The following is a 16123-nucleotide window of genomic DNA, read 5'->3' on the forward strand; positions in this document are numbered from 1 at the left end:
CTTTCTGCTGACTTCAGTGTGCACTGAATTCATGCCTATGTTTGCATGAGGTATGTAGTTTGGGCATTCCTGCTGTTGTGTGCTCAGCACTGAATTTGTGTGAATATTAATTGATGTACATTTTTGTCTTCCATTTTGACATACTTCAGTGAAAATTAACAATAATACATAGCACTTATGCAATACTTTTTATCTTCTAAGTACTATGCCTCATCACCCCTGGGAGGTGGGTGTACAAGTAATATCAGATTACAGATGTGGAAATTGAGGCAGAGAGGTTAACAGAGTTGCCTAAGGTGTCAGAGAGAATCTGTAGGAGATCTGGGATTAGAACTTGCGTTTTTTGGCTTTCCACCTTGCTTAGACCTCTCAGTCAGACCTTTCTCTAACCCAGAGGTTCTCAAACTGGGGCTTGGGATCCCTCAGGGGGTCGAGAGGTTATTACATGGGGGGTCGTGAGCTGTCAGCCTCCACCCCAAACTCTGCTTTGCCTCCAGCATTTATAATGGTGTTAAATATATAAACAAGTGTTCTTAATTTATAAGGGGGGTTGCACTCAAAGGCTTACTATGTGAAAGCGTTCACCGGTACAAAAGTTTGAGAACCACTGCTCTAACCCTAGTACATAAATAACTGTGAAAATTCATTAAAAAAAAACCAAACACTAATTGACTGAGGCTGTATCTACACGGTGAGCTAGGAGTGTGATTCCCCTGCTCGTGTCCTCACACTCATGCTGGCTTGAGGAGTGCTAGCACAAGTCTGAATAGCAATGTAGCCATGGCGGCATGGGCACCAGCAGCAGCCGTGGAGGCATGGCTGAGGTGTGCTGGGTACAGACGTGTGCTGGGTACTTGGCACTGCTCAGCTGTTCTGCCGTTGCCTGTGCTACCATGGCTGCACTACTGTTGATAATCGTGCTAGCTCTCATTGAGCTACTGCGATTCTGTGGGTAATCACACCCAACTCGTGGTGTAGTTTTACCCTGAGTGTGTGACCTTACCAGTTCCGAGCCTCAGTTGTTGGGTCTGTAAAGTGATATCTATGGATACGATACAGGTGGTAACTATTATCCTTCACCAACTTACGATTCAACATGAAATAATGGGCAGAACATTGCATCAAGAGGGAGGTAAGTAATTTCATTGTGTTTTATAGCTGTTCAAATATAAAACGTGTTTCTACAGGTCATGTTCAGTAACGTTATTTTTTTATTGTCACAGCATTGTTAAGGGAGTGGGAACATGGTGAATTTTATTTGCTGAAGAATAAGAAACAAGGTCTTATTTTTCTAAAATTAAATACGATGTTAACACTGCTGTCTATTCCGAGAGCCATATATAGAGTTTTTGAAACCAGGTAACAAAGTGTTGATTTTCCTTTTGCAACACAGTGAAAGCTCTGTGTTCCTCAGAAGAAGCTAGTTGCTAGGATACTTGTCCTTCATCCTCTTGTGGGGCCAGTGTTCTATCTGTCTATGCTAATGAGTTTAAGGAATTGTGATATGTCTTTAAAACTGTGCCAGAAAAACCACCTCCCCTTTTTTCTTGTTTTATTTTGCCCAATGCTTTCTGACCATGAGTTTTAAAACTTAGATCTTTAGAACTTAGGTCTTTCTGAAGTAAAGAATGAGGCAGAGTCAGATGCAAGTATAGAAAGTTTACTAACGTGTCCTAAGCTTTTTGGGTTTGCTGAGATTGTTTTCTACTTCGAACTAAACCCTGTTTCTTTATGTTGCTATACCTGAGAGGAGATGATGTTTTGATCATCATGTCTTGGATTTAAACTCCCAGTCCAGGCTTTAAATGGCCTGAAATGGAATTGTTTCACAGACTACTTCTCTGTGATCAGAAGAGACCTTAACAGCTATAATCCTTACGGTATGTTTACACTGCACCTGGGAGCATGCTTCCCAGCCCAGGTAGACAGACATGCACTAGCTCTACTCAAGCTGGCGTGCTAAGAACAGCAGTGTGGGTGTTGTGGCACAGGTTGTGGTATGGGCTAACTACACGAGTTCACACCCAGGCTATTGGGCAGCTTTATGCTCGTGCCACTACCCATGCTGCATTGTCCACTCTGCTATTTTTAGCAGGTTAGCTCTCGCAGAGCTAGCCCACGTCAGTCTACCTCTGGGGTTCTCAAACTTTTGTACCAGTGACCCCTTTCACATAAGTGCGACTCCTCCGCTTATAAATTAAAAACACTTTTTAATATATTTAACACCATTATAAATGCTGGAGGCAAAGAGGGATTCTGGGTGGAGGCTGACAGCTCGAGGCAAAGCGGGATTCCGGGTGGAGGCTGACAGCTTGCGACCCCACCATGTAATAACCTCGCAACCCCCTGAGGGGTCCTGACTCCCAGTATGAGAACCCCTGGTCTACCTGAACTGAGAAGCATGCGGCTAGCTGCAGTGTAGACATACCCTTAGGGACTTCGGTTCTGACCATTCTAGGGGCCAAACATATATGACCTTCCTGTAGTCACCTTTCAGATTTTGGAATGGCTGTGTATGTTCCAACTTCCCTCAGAGAGCTCAGGTAAGACTTGCCTCTCCTTTTCTCAGTATCATTCCCACAAAAAACTGCTTTTAAGACAGCAAATCAGTCAAGGAATATGTCATGTTTTCTTGGCACAATGCTATGCCAGGGAAGAATACAGTCTTTGGTCTGATTGCATATTTTTGTAATTGTGGTAGTGTTGAGATCCCACAACGGTCAATAATCCACCTCCCACTGTGGTATCTGATGTTGTGGAGGTGCTTGAGGAAGAAATTGTTTGGCGTAAAAAAGATTTTGGGCCCAAATCCTGCAAACATGTAGGCACACGTATAGTTTACTTATGAGATGAGTCTGTGACCATTCTCAGGCTACGCAGGGCTGTGAGTCATCTTGTTACTGCCTGCCTCCAGCGTGAGGGAGTCTTGCTTGTGGTAACTGGGTCAGTTCCCTAATGCCAGCCAGTCAGGCACTCTCCTCCGGGCTATGCCAGCCCTGTCTTTGTCTTGCAGGTTAACAAGAGTTGTGCCTCAGTCCCCAACTCCCTTGAAGCGTTTCCCTGATTCAGAAATCCCAGATCCTTTGCACCCAATGAAGCACTGTACCTCCCATTACCAGTTTCACCTTAAACCCCATGCTCCTGTATAGCATACCACACTTGTGAGTACTTACGATAAAACAAAAGAAGGTTTATTTAAGAAAGAATAGAGATTCAACTAGAAACTAGAGAATGTGATGAAAACAAAAGGTTATAATACAAAACAAAATAACAAAACTTAAACTAGGGTCTACACTTACTAAGAGTTGCCTTTCTTAACTGATAAAGTATTTTTTCCTCCCAGAGTTCAGTCTCTTGCAGAGTTGGCTGGCTTTACAGGAGCTTTCATGAAAACACCCCTGCTCCGAGATGTTTTCTCAGTGAATGGATTCAGAGTGCCTCTCCCCGCTCGGTGTTATACTGAAACAGTCTTTTGTCTCTGTTAATAGACAGAGAGATTCCCTGTCTGATGTAATATTCAATTTTTTTTAACTTCCAAGTGGTTTTGATTGTTTGCAGTTGTCCATTGGTTTTGGAATGGAACAAGGCTTGACAGTTATGCTTTGCACAACATTATCGGCTAACTAGGGAGGTGTGACAGTTCCTTTCTGCTTGAATGGGCCATCCCTGAGACATATTATCCACTAACTTTTACTGCAAGGTCATAAAGCATATTTTCAGAATAGTTACATTGTTCTTTCAGTATTACCTATTATAGCCCCTAGGGCTAGCTTGCCTTTATTAAAATATGCCTTTATTATACTCCGCAGTAATGCAAGGAACCTACAGGCCTATATCCTGTAAGACATTGGCTTCAGCAGTTAGCACAAGGCTTGAGACCTAGGGACTTTGGCACAGATAAACAGCCCAGTGGTAACCCCTAAGTTTTGAGGAACTGGCAGTAGAGTATAAGGGGGAATTTTGTCCTTAATGACATCAGCCAACCACAGAAACATGAGCTAACACCAGATTTTGGAAACTTTTGAAAAGAACATCCAACCACAAGACTGCCATGGCAACGAATTGACATATATGATAAGAAGTTGAGATAATTAATAAACTCACCAGAAGAGAAGGGCACCTCAACATTAGTAAATTGGGGAAATACAAATAAGGAAGAGAGGGAATACCCTTACTGAATATGCATTAAGCGTAGTGGTGTCAGTGTAAGATATGAAAAGTTATATTCCAGCCCAGGGGCAGTCGGAGAGAGAGATGTAGTCCTTGGGATGTGCCACATGATGGCCACTGGTGATGAGGGGGAAGGTGACGGCGATGAAGAAGATGATAGCTAACTTTTCAGGTTGTTCTGCAAGGGGATGGTGTGAGTATATGGCTGTGCAGATGTACTTTCTGTAGTATCTCTGTCTACCTTACTGAGTTTGAGTGCTTGTGACTGAGCTAAATGTATTAATAAACTATTAATAAATAGAGAGGAGTTCCTATAGTGTGAGTGTTGCAACTGTGCAGATGGGGGTTCCCGACTGTGGAATAATTTGAATAATACTGGGCCTGATCTTGGGACAGGAACCTGGAAACCCTCAAAGTGATAACTGGGAATTCTTAAGTAATCAATATAATTATTACATAATCTATAGATCAGGCTACACCATACATACATCTCGCAATGACTGAGTCCTGATTAAGTCACAAGCTGTCTGTAGATACCTTACATGTCATTCCTTATTGATACATATCCTGTAAGATGTGTTATGTGTAATGAGTTTGTCGGGCCTGACATGAGAGTTGATTGCGGGCGGGGGGGGGCTTCTGTGTCATGGAGTCCCAGTAAGCTCACTAGAGTTTGTGCATGTGAGTAAAGTTATGCTTGCGTTGGCAGAATCAGACCCTTAGTTTATATAGCTATATAGACCTGATAACTCTCTGAAATGGTACCAAAATGTTGTCTTCTGTAATGGAATAAAAATGCACGGGAAACTAAAGAGGTGAAAAAAGCAACATTTAAATTATAGTAAGAGGCCAAAAAATATTGGAAAGCTAGGGAAACATCTCAGTGTGCAGCATGAGTCAAAACGCTCAGACTTGATCCCAATGAAATTAATGGCAAAACTGCTACTGTCCTCAGTGGGGAAGAATCAGTCCCAAAGTTTGCACAGAAGACATCACCAGAATCATAAAATTTAGGAACCTTAATTGTCTACATCTGACATACACGTTTATATTCCACTAAAATGCTCTATTCTGGGAGCAGATGGAATCTCAGCTGGTCGGGCTGAGATGCTGCCCAGTTTTGTTCCTGTCTAAAGTACAACACAACATGTGTCCAAAGGTTCTGGCCACCATCAGAGACGTGGTACTGGACTAGATAAACTTTGGGTCTGATCCAGCAGGTCAATTAATTTGTTCTTGTATTCCTAAGAATGCTCACTATGCCAACCATGGCACTGGTGAAAAATCAATTTTTTTCTTATCACTGCTCCAGAGTGAATTATCTTTTCTCAGTCCAAGTTATGGACTTACAGTAATGTGTGTTAAATTACCATAGGCACAGTCTTTGAAAAGCTCCAGCACTTGAATATCTAGTATCTAAACCATTTAATTACCTTTCATAACAAATTTTAAAACAGTGTTGCCTTATAAATTGCAGCAGTCTAAAAACACAGTTTACCTCGCCATGTCCTGTCATTTTAAAAAGAAATGAAAGATTGCACAGGGAGTTTGAAATGCAAGCTTGAAAGGAGAAGGAAGAACTATCGGACTTAGACCAGTGTTTCTATTGGGTGGGGCGAGGAGGAGAGAATCTCATAATAAAGGTGTTGAGACTGATCTTTTAACTTTCAGCCTCTCCAAGTTTTTATAGTGACATTTTTTACAGCATTTTTTGTAATACAATGAATTGATGACAATTAGAACCTCTTAGGTTTTTTTCCTTTATAAAATATGCTATGGTACAGAGCAGAACATTATAAGCAAAGATATCATGTTAGTACAGATTTTTATAATTGACTTCCTTGCTTGCTCTCGCTTTTCTCCTTGCCACCAATTACTGAAGATTGTTCACTTAAAATTTCTCTGTACCTTAGTTTATCCTATTGGGAAATGGGTAATGTAGCTGCACCGGTATTTTCCCCCTTGTGGTACACTCCAGGGGCTTCCTCAGGTTTCTGTCCATTTATCCTGTCTCTAGATGGGGACTGTTCTCTCACTCCTCCTGACTGGGCTGCACAGCCTCCTGCCTTACACTGTGATTTCCTGAGCAATCCAATTTGCCTAAAAGCCAGTGCCAATGTTCCCCCCCGCCCTCTCAGTGTGTGTGTTTGTGGGTTGTGAACAGTGTATTGCCAGCAGTCACAAGTCACCACACAGCTCTTCCTCAGCAAAATACATTTATGCTTAAGATTAAAAAAAAAAGATGAAAGAAAAAAGAAAAAAAAAAACCCAGAGCCTGAAAACTTCTTCACAAGATGTAAATCTTCATCCAACAGTGATGCGCCAATAGTATGTAAGCAATTTACAGTCTAAAGCAGTGATCGGCTTAGAGATGTGGTCATCGGTTTTTCTTTCTTATATTTCCTGAAAACAGTGTCTGCCTGAACCTGTGCCAAAATATCCATATTTGCTGAAAAGACAAGGGGCTGATCTTATGGCCTTAGACTTGAATAAAAGGAAACACCTGGTTGCTGAAGTGCTATGTTTAAATGTCAGAGTTCAGCTACGTGTTAGGGAGATTGCTTTGACTGATTTTACATTGCTGTGATGTAAACAGAAGTTACATGGAAACCTCTACAATAGGATAAAACCATATTGGGTTTTATTTATGACTGTACAGAAAATGACATATTACACAATTTTAAAGTATTGATTACAAAATGAAATGCATCTTGGGTTCAGGTTAGTGGGTAATTATCTTAGCAGCAGCACCACCCATCTCATTGCGGGTCATCTGATGGTTTGTTTTTTTTTACTTCTCCAGTGCTGTTTCTAAGTAAGGTATGGAAAGCCACATGAAAAATGTTATTTGTAATCATGCACTGTTGTTCAGAGTTTCTCAGCGAAATAAGATGGCCATCTCAGAATCTTTTGGGAGGGCGTTAATCTTGCCAAGGAAAATAATACTTTCTGGAAGTTCACATATGTTGTGAAAGGAGGAAGTAGGCTGGTACTGATTTAATTTGTAACCTGGTACCACAGGGCATCCTTATGATTATCTTGGTGCATTCTTTTTAGAAATGAAGTTGCCACAGCAGGAAATATGCCATTCTGTGACGCTTCCTGTGGACCTCCGGGAAAAGTTCATTTTCCAAAAATGTAGCCTTTTTAAATGCTCTGTTCTAATTGTTTAATTTAAACAGCAATAGTTGCTTATTGTAATCACATATAACAGTGGAAAGCCATCTACTGTCTGCATGGTTCTACATAATTGTTTTACAGTACCTAATTTTCCTATATTACATGCAAAAGGCTCTATTCCTGCACTTGGTGAAGTCTTGGGGGTGTGGAAGGGAAATGAATGAAAAATGTACAACTCTCGACTTTGTATTACAAATGTCTAAAAGCTGCTTGTCTTACTTCAGTCCAGGAGAAACCATTGCACCCAAGGCCAAATCTTACAACTCTTTCTGATGCAAGTAGTCCTCACTCCAGTGGGGCCCATTTGTGCAAATAAGGGCTAAAGTCTGCTTGTTGCATTGGGTGATTACAAACCTTTTAACATATTGTAATTTTGTTTCTTCCTTTCAAGATTTGAACATGGAGTTCAACCCATCGGATCACCCACGGGCCAGCACAATATTCCTCAGTAAATCTCAAACAGATGGTAGGTTACTGGATTTACTACAGTTTTCTCTTTTCAGATTATTTCTAAACTTTGCATGCAGTAACCTATATTAAGTGGGGGGTTTCAGTTTTGTTTGAATTTTTGCCCACCTTCAGGAGAACAAGACACAACAATGGCAGATTGGTTTGGCTAAATGTAATTGGCCAGGTCCTTAGCTGGTGTTAACTGGAGCTATGCTGATATACACACACTGAGGATCTGGCCCAGTGGCTTATTGTTAGTAATTAATGCACAGTAAGATATGATCCTGTTTCTTTTATGCAAAACAATAAAATCTAAGTTGACTTCAAAGTGATCCTTACCTGTGAAAGGACTACAGGATCAGGCCCATAGTTATCGCTATGCTCTCTAATTTATTTGAATCCTAACCTATTGAATTAATTTAAGTGTCAGAAGGTTGTTAAAAGGTGTGGGCCCATCCTGCAAACACCTGTGCACATACAGAAGTTGACACCTGTGAATAGTCTTGTTGAGTAGACCCCATTGGACTACTCACATGCATCAAGTCGTGCACATGAGTGGGTTCATGATTGGGGTTTGTTGGACCAGTCCCACACATTAATTCATACGAGTCACTATGTTGAAATCGTTTGGACCCATGGATATGCAGAGAGATTCACACAGGGCCTGAGGCAAAGCCCGCTGAAGTCAATGACAGTCTCTCCATTGACTTCAGGTAGCTTTAGGTCAGACCCATGAATAAATGGTTACAGAATTGAACCCTGTAGCATGTTGACTATTACAAGTTCAAAACATACAGTGGAGCTACAAATACTAATAACGTGTAAAAGAATTAGCTTCTTTAAGTGTAAACCTTTCAGTACAGTTGTCTTTCAGAACTAAACAGAAGGAGCCAGGTTCCCAGCTAATGTACATCCACATAGCTTAGTTGGACCAATGGCAGTTTAGACCAGCTGAGGATGTAGTCTGATGTCTCCCCCAGACAGGCTGAAAACTGTAAATCCCAGTTCACATGAGCCCTTCGATGGGTTTTAAAAACAAATAAAAAATATCCCTTTATTTTTATTGATCAGCATGGTTTGACAGTATCTTTCATTTATCTGGAATTTATTTTATTTATTTTTTTACTTAGAGACAAAAATAACCTGATAGAAATTAAGCCTGTGTTTTTAGAGAGCCTCTTGATGTAATTAGTGGAATGGAAGCCACTTACTTTTGGCTAATTGAATCTACAATGTCTAGCTTGAGTGATGTTAGTGTTTTGCCAGAAGTAGACGTGAATAATGAATACAAAGCACGTCATTTTCTACCCAAACTTTCCAAGCAACTTTTCTGTTGTTGTTGTGCATTCTCTGTGCTCCGTGTTCGGGGCATATGAACTCTGTTTTAGACTTACTGAGTAAATGATACTTTACTGAGATTTTTATTCAGCTAAGTGCACATTTGTATTTCAGAAATTCTAGTGACCTCGTTTTTTAGTTGTTTGTTTTCTGGTAGTTTTTGAAAATGTCTACAGAGACTATGCATTTTAGGCCCTGATTCTGCAGTGGGTTATGTGTGGGTACTCTTCTGCCCTTGGAGGCCTACTGATTGCATCTGCAAGATTGGAGCCTTAATTAAAAGGCAGCGTGGTATAATGGGGAGAGGGCAAGAGCCAGGAACTTGTTGCTCTGCCGTTGATTTGCTGTGAGGTTTGGGTATGTCACTTAACCACACACACCACGCCTCATCCTTCCCTGGGCTTGGCAGTCTGTAAATTGGGTATGGTGACACTTCCTTACATCACAATGGTACCGTGAGGATTAATTAGTTAGTGTCTGTACAGCATTTTGAAAGTGCAAAGTAATATTTGAATGCTAAATATTGTTCTTAGAGCTGGCTGAAATGGTGACAATTTTTCACACAAAGTTATATCTGAAAACATTTGATCAGCTCTAATTATTATAATTCTTTTATTAGTGACTGATTTTTTGTAATTGTAGGTTATGAGAAACTTTAAAAAATGACAATTAATTTACAAAATCTGATTGCTTTCAGCCCAGTTAGTTGTTGAGTTATGCAGCTTCTTCCAGCTTAGAGAAAAGGAAGGAATTTATTATTCTCACAAAACAATATGTCAACCTTGCTGAATTGCCTTAGAAATTTACCAGCTGAGGTATAAAACCTGCTCGTCAACCTTCTGAGTTGATGATAATGAAAAAACAAATGACACCTTACTCGCCTGCCATATGAAACACTGTCCTGAAAATACTACTGGGTATAGTGCCCAGAACAATCACATTTCAGTGGGCTAAACAGCACCAGTAAGCACTACACCTGGTTGTATTTCAGGCCCATTTAATATATGTATCCGCTCTGTAAGGATAGGAGAAAATATTCAGTAATGTTTCATGATGCCAAACTACAATAACATGGTTTATATAGGGGGTAAGCAGAGTTAGCATAAGATTTGTCAGATTGTGTAGGACCCTGTACAAATGTTCAAGTCATGGTGGTGTACACTGCATCTAAGAACTGAGGCCATTTAAGGCCCAATAAATGTTAATCAAGGTGCCAGATGGTAGGCTCAGAGAACTGCTTATGCAAAAAGTCTTTCATTTTTTATCCCTCCTCTTCACAGGGACTGTTCAAGGTGCTAAGCCTGATGACAATCCTCCTAGCATGTTAGGAGTACCACCTTTGATATCTTTAAACTTAATTTAGAACTCATTAAAAACAAAAAAAAGCTTAATAGAATCATAGAAGTTTAGGGTTGGAAGAGACCTCAGGAAGTCTAGTCCAACCACCTGCTCAAAGCAGGACCAACCCCAACTAAACCATCCCAGCCAGGGCTTTGTCAAGCCAGGCCGTAAAAACCTCTAAGGATGGAGATTCCACCACCTCCCTAGGTGTAACCCATTCCAGTACTTCACCAGCCTCCTAGTGAAATAATGTTTCCTAATATCCACCCTAGACCTCTCCCACGGCAACTTGAGACCTTTGCTCCTTGTTCTGTCATCTGCCACCAAAGAGAACAGCCATGCTCTATCCTCTTTTGAACCACCCTTCAGGTAGTTGAAGGCTGCTATCAAATCCTCCCCTCACTCTTCTCTTCTGCAGACTAAACAAGCCAAGTTCCCTCAGACTCTCCTCGTAAGTCATGTGCCCCAGCCCCCTGATCATTTTCGTTGCCCTCCACTGGGCTCTCTTCTTTCTGTGTGGGGCCCAAAACAGGACGCAATACTCCAGATGTGGCCTCACCAATGCCGAATAGAGGGGAATAATCACTTCCCTCGATCTGCTGGCAGTGCTCCTACTAATGCAGCCCAATATGCCGTTAGCCTTCTTGGCAACAAGGGCACACTGCTGACTCATATCCAGCTTCACATCCATTGTAATCCCCAAGTCCTTTTCTGCAGAACTGCTGCTTAGCCAGTCGGTCCCTAGCCTGTAGCGGTGCATGGAATTCTTCTGTCCTAAGTGCAGGACTCTGCACTTGTCCTTGTTGAATGTCATCAGATTTATTTTGGCCCAATCCTCCAATTTGTCTAGGTCACTCTGGACCCTATCCTACCCTCCATCATATCTACTTCTCCTCACAGTTTAGTGTCATCCGTGAATTTGCCGAGGGTGTAATCTATCCCATCATCCAGATCGTTAATAAAGATGTTGAACAAAACTGGCCCCAGGACCAACCCCTGGGGCATTCTGCTTGATACCGGCTACCAGCTAGATATCAAGCTGTTGATCACTACCTGTTGAGCCCAACGATCTAGCCAGCTTCTATCCACTTTATAATCCATTCATCCAATCCATACTTGCTGGCAAGAATACTGTGGGAGACCATATCAAAAGCTTTGCTAAAGTCAAGATATATCACGTCCACTGCTTTCCCCATATCCACAGAGCCAGTTATCTCATCATAGAAGGCAATCAGGTTGGCCAGGCATGCTTGTCTTTGATTAATCCATTCAGTAAGGGTCCCACACTTTCCCTGACCTTTTTCTTGTTGCTAACATATGTGTAGAAACCCTTCTCCTTACCCTTCACATTCCTTGCTAGCTGCAACTCCAGTTATGTTTTGGCCGTCCCGATTACACCCCTGCATGCTTGAGCAATATTTTTATTCTCCTCCCTAGTCATCTGTCCAAGTTTCCACTTCTTGTAAGCTTCCTGGATGGGATGTGTGTTGGCCTGGAAACAAAGGGTGTGTGCATGCTGCACACACTGAGTTGAAAGTGGAGGCTGTGGTTAATTCAGGGTTTTTAAAGTCAGCCTCTGCAATAGTGATTTCCCCACCTGTATTAGTTAGGGGAAACTTGATTGATTGCTACTTCAGTGTGTTGGAAATCCCCCTTTTCATTAGTTAGTTAGAGCTGCCTCCTTCCTTCACTTCCATTAGGTCCTTACTTACTGTACCAGCATTGCTGACTTTAGCAAGTAATTGGCTTCAAAGGAAACCCCAGTTTATGGGATGAGCAGGAATGAAACCGACTGTGCTCTGTTTTTATAGGTTTCACAGTAGCAGCCGTGTTAGTCTGTATTCGCAAAAAGAAAAGGAGGACTTGTGGCACCTTAGAGACTAACCAATTTATTTGAGCATAAGCATCTGATGAAGTGAGCTGTAGCTCACGAAAGCTTATGCTCAAATAAATTGGTTAGTCTCTAAGGTGCCACAAGTACTCCTGTTCTCTCTGTTTTTATGTAGACCAGCCCTTAGATCAGGACCAGTCAATTCCCTTGTTCCTCTAACAAGAGGAATCGTAGCTGTATTCCTGTTCTAAATTATTTAGGAACTCTCAAAACATGAGAGGCTTTGATCGATGTGTAATTATTAACCCAGGGATATTGCCTTTCATCCTTTTGAGGTCTACCATTAACACTGCTTATGCACATTGCACAAAGGAATACTAAGAGAGCACAATAACAAAAACGTGTTTTTCTCCCCCATTTTAATCCTGCATAATTTATTCATCCTACTGTAGTAAAAATGCAGTTTTAACAATTTGAGTGCGCTTGCAAAAATGAGAACAGGTTATTTTGCCTTGACATTTAAAGAAAATTAAGAAATTTTGGCAGCTCTCCCATCTGTTAGTATGCCTGACGAAATCTACCCAGGATGCAAGTTTTGTAAAAAGCGAAAAAAATGTAATAGAAAAATAAATAGGGACTTAGAGTCTGAACTTCGAAACTGATTTCAAGTCTGTTCAGCTTCATTTCATCTTAAACCACCGTTCTTGAAGCCAGATACTACAACTGTAGCTGTCTGCGGTACTATATGCTAGTTAATTAGAATGGGGTCAAGTTCTGTGGTTTGCACAGGAGCACTTTGCACTGCTTACACCACACAAAGTGCCCTTGGGCAGCCGGTGAAGAATTCCCTCTGCACAAGGACTCTGTTGGTGAAAAGCTGGCACAAGTGGCTTTGCCATCTCCTGTACCAGATGTCCTTATTCCTAATGTGAAGGGGGTTTGTTTTGGGTAGAATAGGAAGGAAGTGTGACAGAGTGGAGTTCTGCTGTGCCTGATGCTCCCGGCAAAGGTTTCTTGAGGGATCATACACCTTGCGTCAGTGCTGGGCAGCGCAGAATTAGAGAGTCCTGCCTGACTCTCTGTGGTCCCCCACTGAGATAATATAAATAATAAATAATAATAAAGCTCAATGAAGTTTACTTTCCTTTGGGAAAAGATGAGGAAAAAGATCAATTTGGGTCTCACAAGGAGAGAGAATCTGCAGAGTGAGGGGTGTGTCTGTGTCCGTCTGTCCAGCATTGGAAGAGGGTAAATGGCATGGGTGAATGAGCAGTAAGTGCAATACTTCAGCAACTAGAGAATCATACAACGGTGAGGGCACCAAATGATGTGGAGGGTGGGAGCAAGAACATGGAAAGAGAAGAGTGGGGGATCAGGAAAAGCCGATAAACTGAAATATTGACACAGGGCTCAGAGGCATTTTGTCACTAATTTTGTTGCATGTCACAACATGCAGTATGAACGCAGTGAACAAAGTTATGCTACTAGATATTTAATTGTGTGCAAATAAAGTTTTGATCAAGTACAAAATAAATTTTGCCATTATGAAATTACATCTGTGCTTGGTAAAGTGTCTGCCTGCAGCTTGTGAAAATTATTTACATCACTTACATTGTATTACACAATAGAGAAATACTTTGGCCTGGTGTTAAGTAACTAAATGATGGTAGATATTTTCTTAGATTTATTATTTACTTAATTGATGGAATAACACCCTGACCGGAGCTTCAGAATAGAAAGAACAGCATTTCAGCAGAAGGACGAGCAAGCTGCTTAACTGCTTACTAGCTAATCAGAATCCCCCCGCTGTGTTTTGAAAACTGCACAATCAAATACACTTAACAAAATAAGTGTTCTTTAACAGCGACCCGTTAACAAGGTTGCACATATGAATACACTGAAATTGTGTGTGTGAATACGTGCAGACATAGAATCAAAATGTGTGTAAAGTGTTTAAAAAAATCCATACGTAGTATTCCTCCCAGGGAGAGGAAGTGAGAAAAAGAGACTCACATGACTGATGCTAGTTGTGTCTCTTAAGGTGCTTCTGGAAGATGCTCAGAGACCACGGTGGTGGGCGTAGTGTAAGAGAGAAAATAGAGAACAGGACCAAGCACACCAAAGTGCCTTTAATCACCTATGGCATTAAACCATTTTTAGTTTAATTCCACAATTTGGTTGATATGTTACTGCAGCGTTATCACAGTTGTTGAACAGAGCTCCACAGGCTGGCTAAGGGATGAGTTAATAGGAAAAATATTCACAAAAATTAAACCAGTATATAAAATCAGTTGTAACATTAAAGTTTATTTTAGCTTGCTCCTTTGTTTGTAAGCATTTTGTCTGATAACAGTGGGCCTGATCATGCAGCGGTTACTCATGTTGAGTAGGAGTTACTCATTGAGTAGTCCCATTGACTTCAGAACAACTACTCAGGATGAGTAATGGCTGCAGAGTTGCACCAACTGATTTTAGGAGGCAGAGTTCCAATGCACGCAGTCGTAGTGAAATATCCAAACAGATGAGAATTTTAATCATCCAGCACAATGCAGAATTTAAATGCCTTTAAGTGTCCAGGTATATGAGATGTTCCTTCTGTGCTCAAATAATGAGTGAACTTGGTTAGTGCAATAATGTTACACATAGATACCTTCCTACTTTTGATCGTAAAAATGGTGTAACAGAAGCTTAACTGAGACAAAATACAGTCATATAATATTTCTATTACATTTTATGTTTTTGCAGTGAGAGAAAAACGCAAGAGTCTCTATATAAACCACGTAAGTGAAAATGTCTCCCTGTGCGGCTTCATACACATTGTTGTCTATATTATGCAGAACTAAGAGTCTTTGTAAGTAAATCCCTTGTGTGTGAGAGAGTATAATGTTGCCTCTGGGGACTGAACCATGGACCTCAGTATGTAAAAGCATGGGCCTTCACTATTTGAGCTAAAGGGCCAGTTCCATTAGCTTGGAATTAGTAGCATTCACACAACCCTGTATATGTGGCATGGCCACTAGAAGGGACAGAGAGCCACACTGTGTTAGCGTGGGTCACAATATTATTTCAGATTAATATTTTTTTGAAAAACTCAGAACTTAAAAATGTGCTTGCAGTGTGTAAATTTATATTATGTGGAGAGTCTGTAGAGTATCACTATTATTTTTGAAAAGGGCTATTAAGGTCCAAACTGATGGGATGCATTGCAGAACATATATGTAATATATGGTAAATGTTGGAGTAGTTAGATGTCTTAATATTTATCCTCTACGTTTTTCTTTCTTCTATTCTTTTCAAATGAATACATTGTGGGGCTGCTGCCGGTGACATCAAGAGCAAAACTCCAGTTGACTGTGTTAGGGACAGGATCAGGACCTTTATTATCATTCTTTTTATTACCTTAGCACCTTAGGAGCTTTATAGATCAAGGATTATCCCCAGTGTAACCAGCAATATTGCCAACCCCAAATATTCAAAAATCGTGAGTCATGTCCCAATAAATCATAAGATGTGTCAATAACATAAAATTGGGAGGTTCTTTTTATATGTCTCCTGGTTTCTGAGCCATTAATGTGCACTTGGGTCACATTTTCAAGGTTTTCTCTACCACCATGAGGTCTAAACATTTAATTTAAAATAAATAAAATAAAAAGCTGAGTTGCTTATGTAATTTCAAGAGCTGAGGCTTTAAGAAAAACAGAATATGGAAGGCTTCAAAATTGCGAGATTTGGCAACACTGGACCAACAAATATTTTTCTCCTAAAATACTAGTTTTTATTGTTTACCTGCATATGAGAATAGTTCGCACTGAA

At 40.8% G+C, this 16123-nt stretch overlaps 1 protein-coding gene across 4 annotated transcripts in view; it reads left to right on the top strand.

Annotated features, from left to right (window-relative positions):
* Positions 1 to 16123, top strand: part of CCNY (cyclin Y) — a 224634-nt gene that overhangs the window by 132932 nt on the left and 75579 nt on the right. For all 4 annotated transcript variants that reach the window (XM_077808317.1, XM_077808318.1, XM_077808319.1 and 1 more), the window contains 2 exons: positions 7742 to 7816; positions 15056 to 15090. In XM_077808317.1, the coding sequence (XP_077664443.1) occupies positions 7742 to 7816; positions 15056 to 15090 (110 nt within the window). The remainder of the gene's footprint in view (positions 1 to 7741; positions 7817 to 15055; positions 15091 to 16123) is intronic.

The sequence above is a fragment of the Eretmochelys imbricata genome, chromosome 2 (assembly GCF_965152235.1).
Source record: "Eretmochelys imbricata isolate rEreImb1 chromosome 2, rEreImb1.hap1, whole genome shotgun sequence".
NCBI classification, from domain to species: Eukaryota; Metazoa; Chordata; order Testudines; family Cheloniidae; genus Eretmochelys; species Eretmochelys imbricata.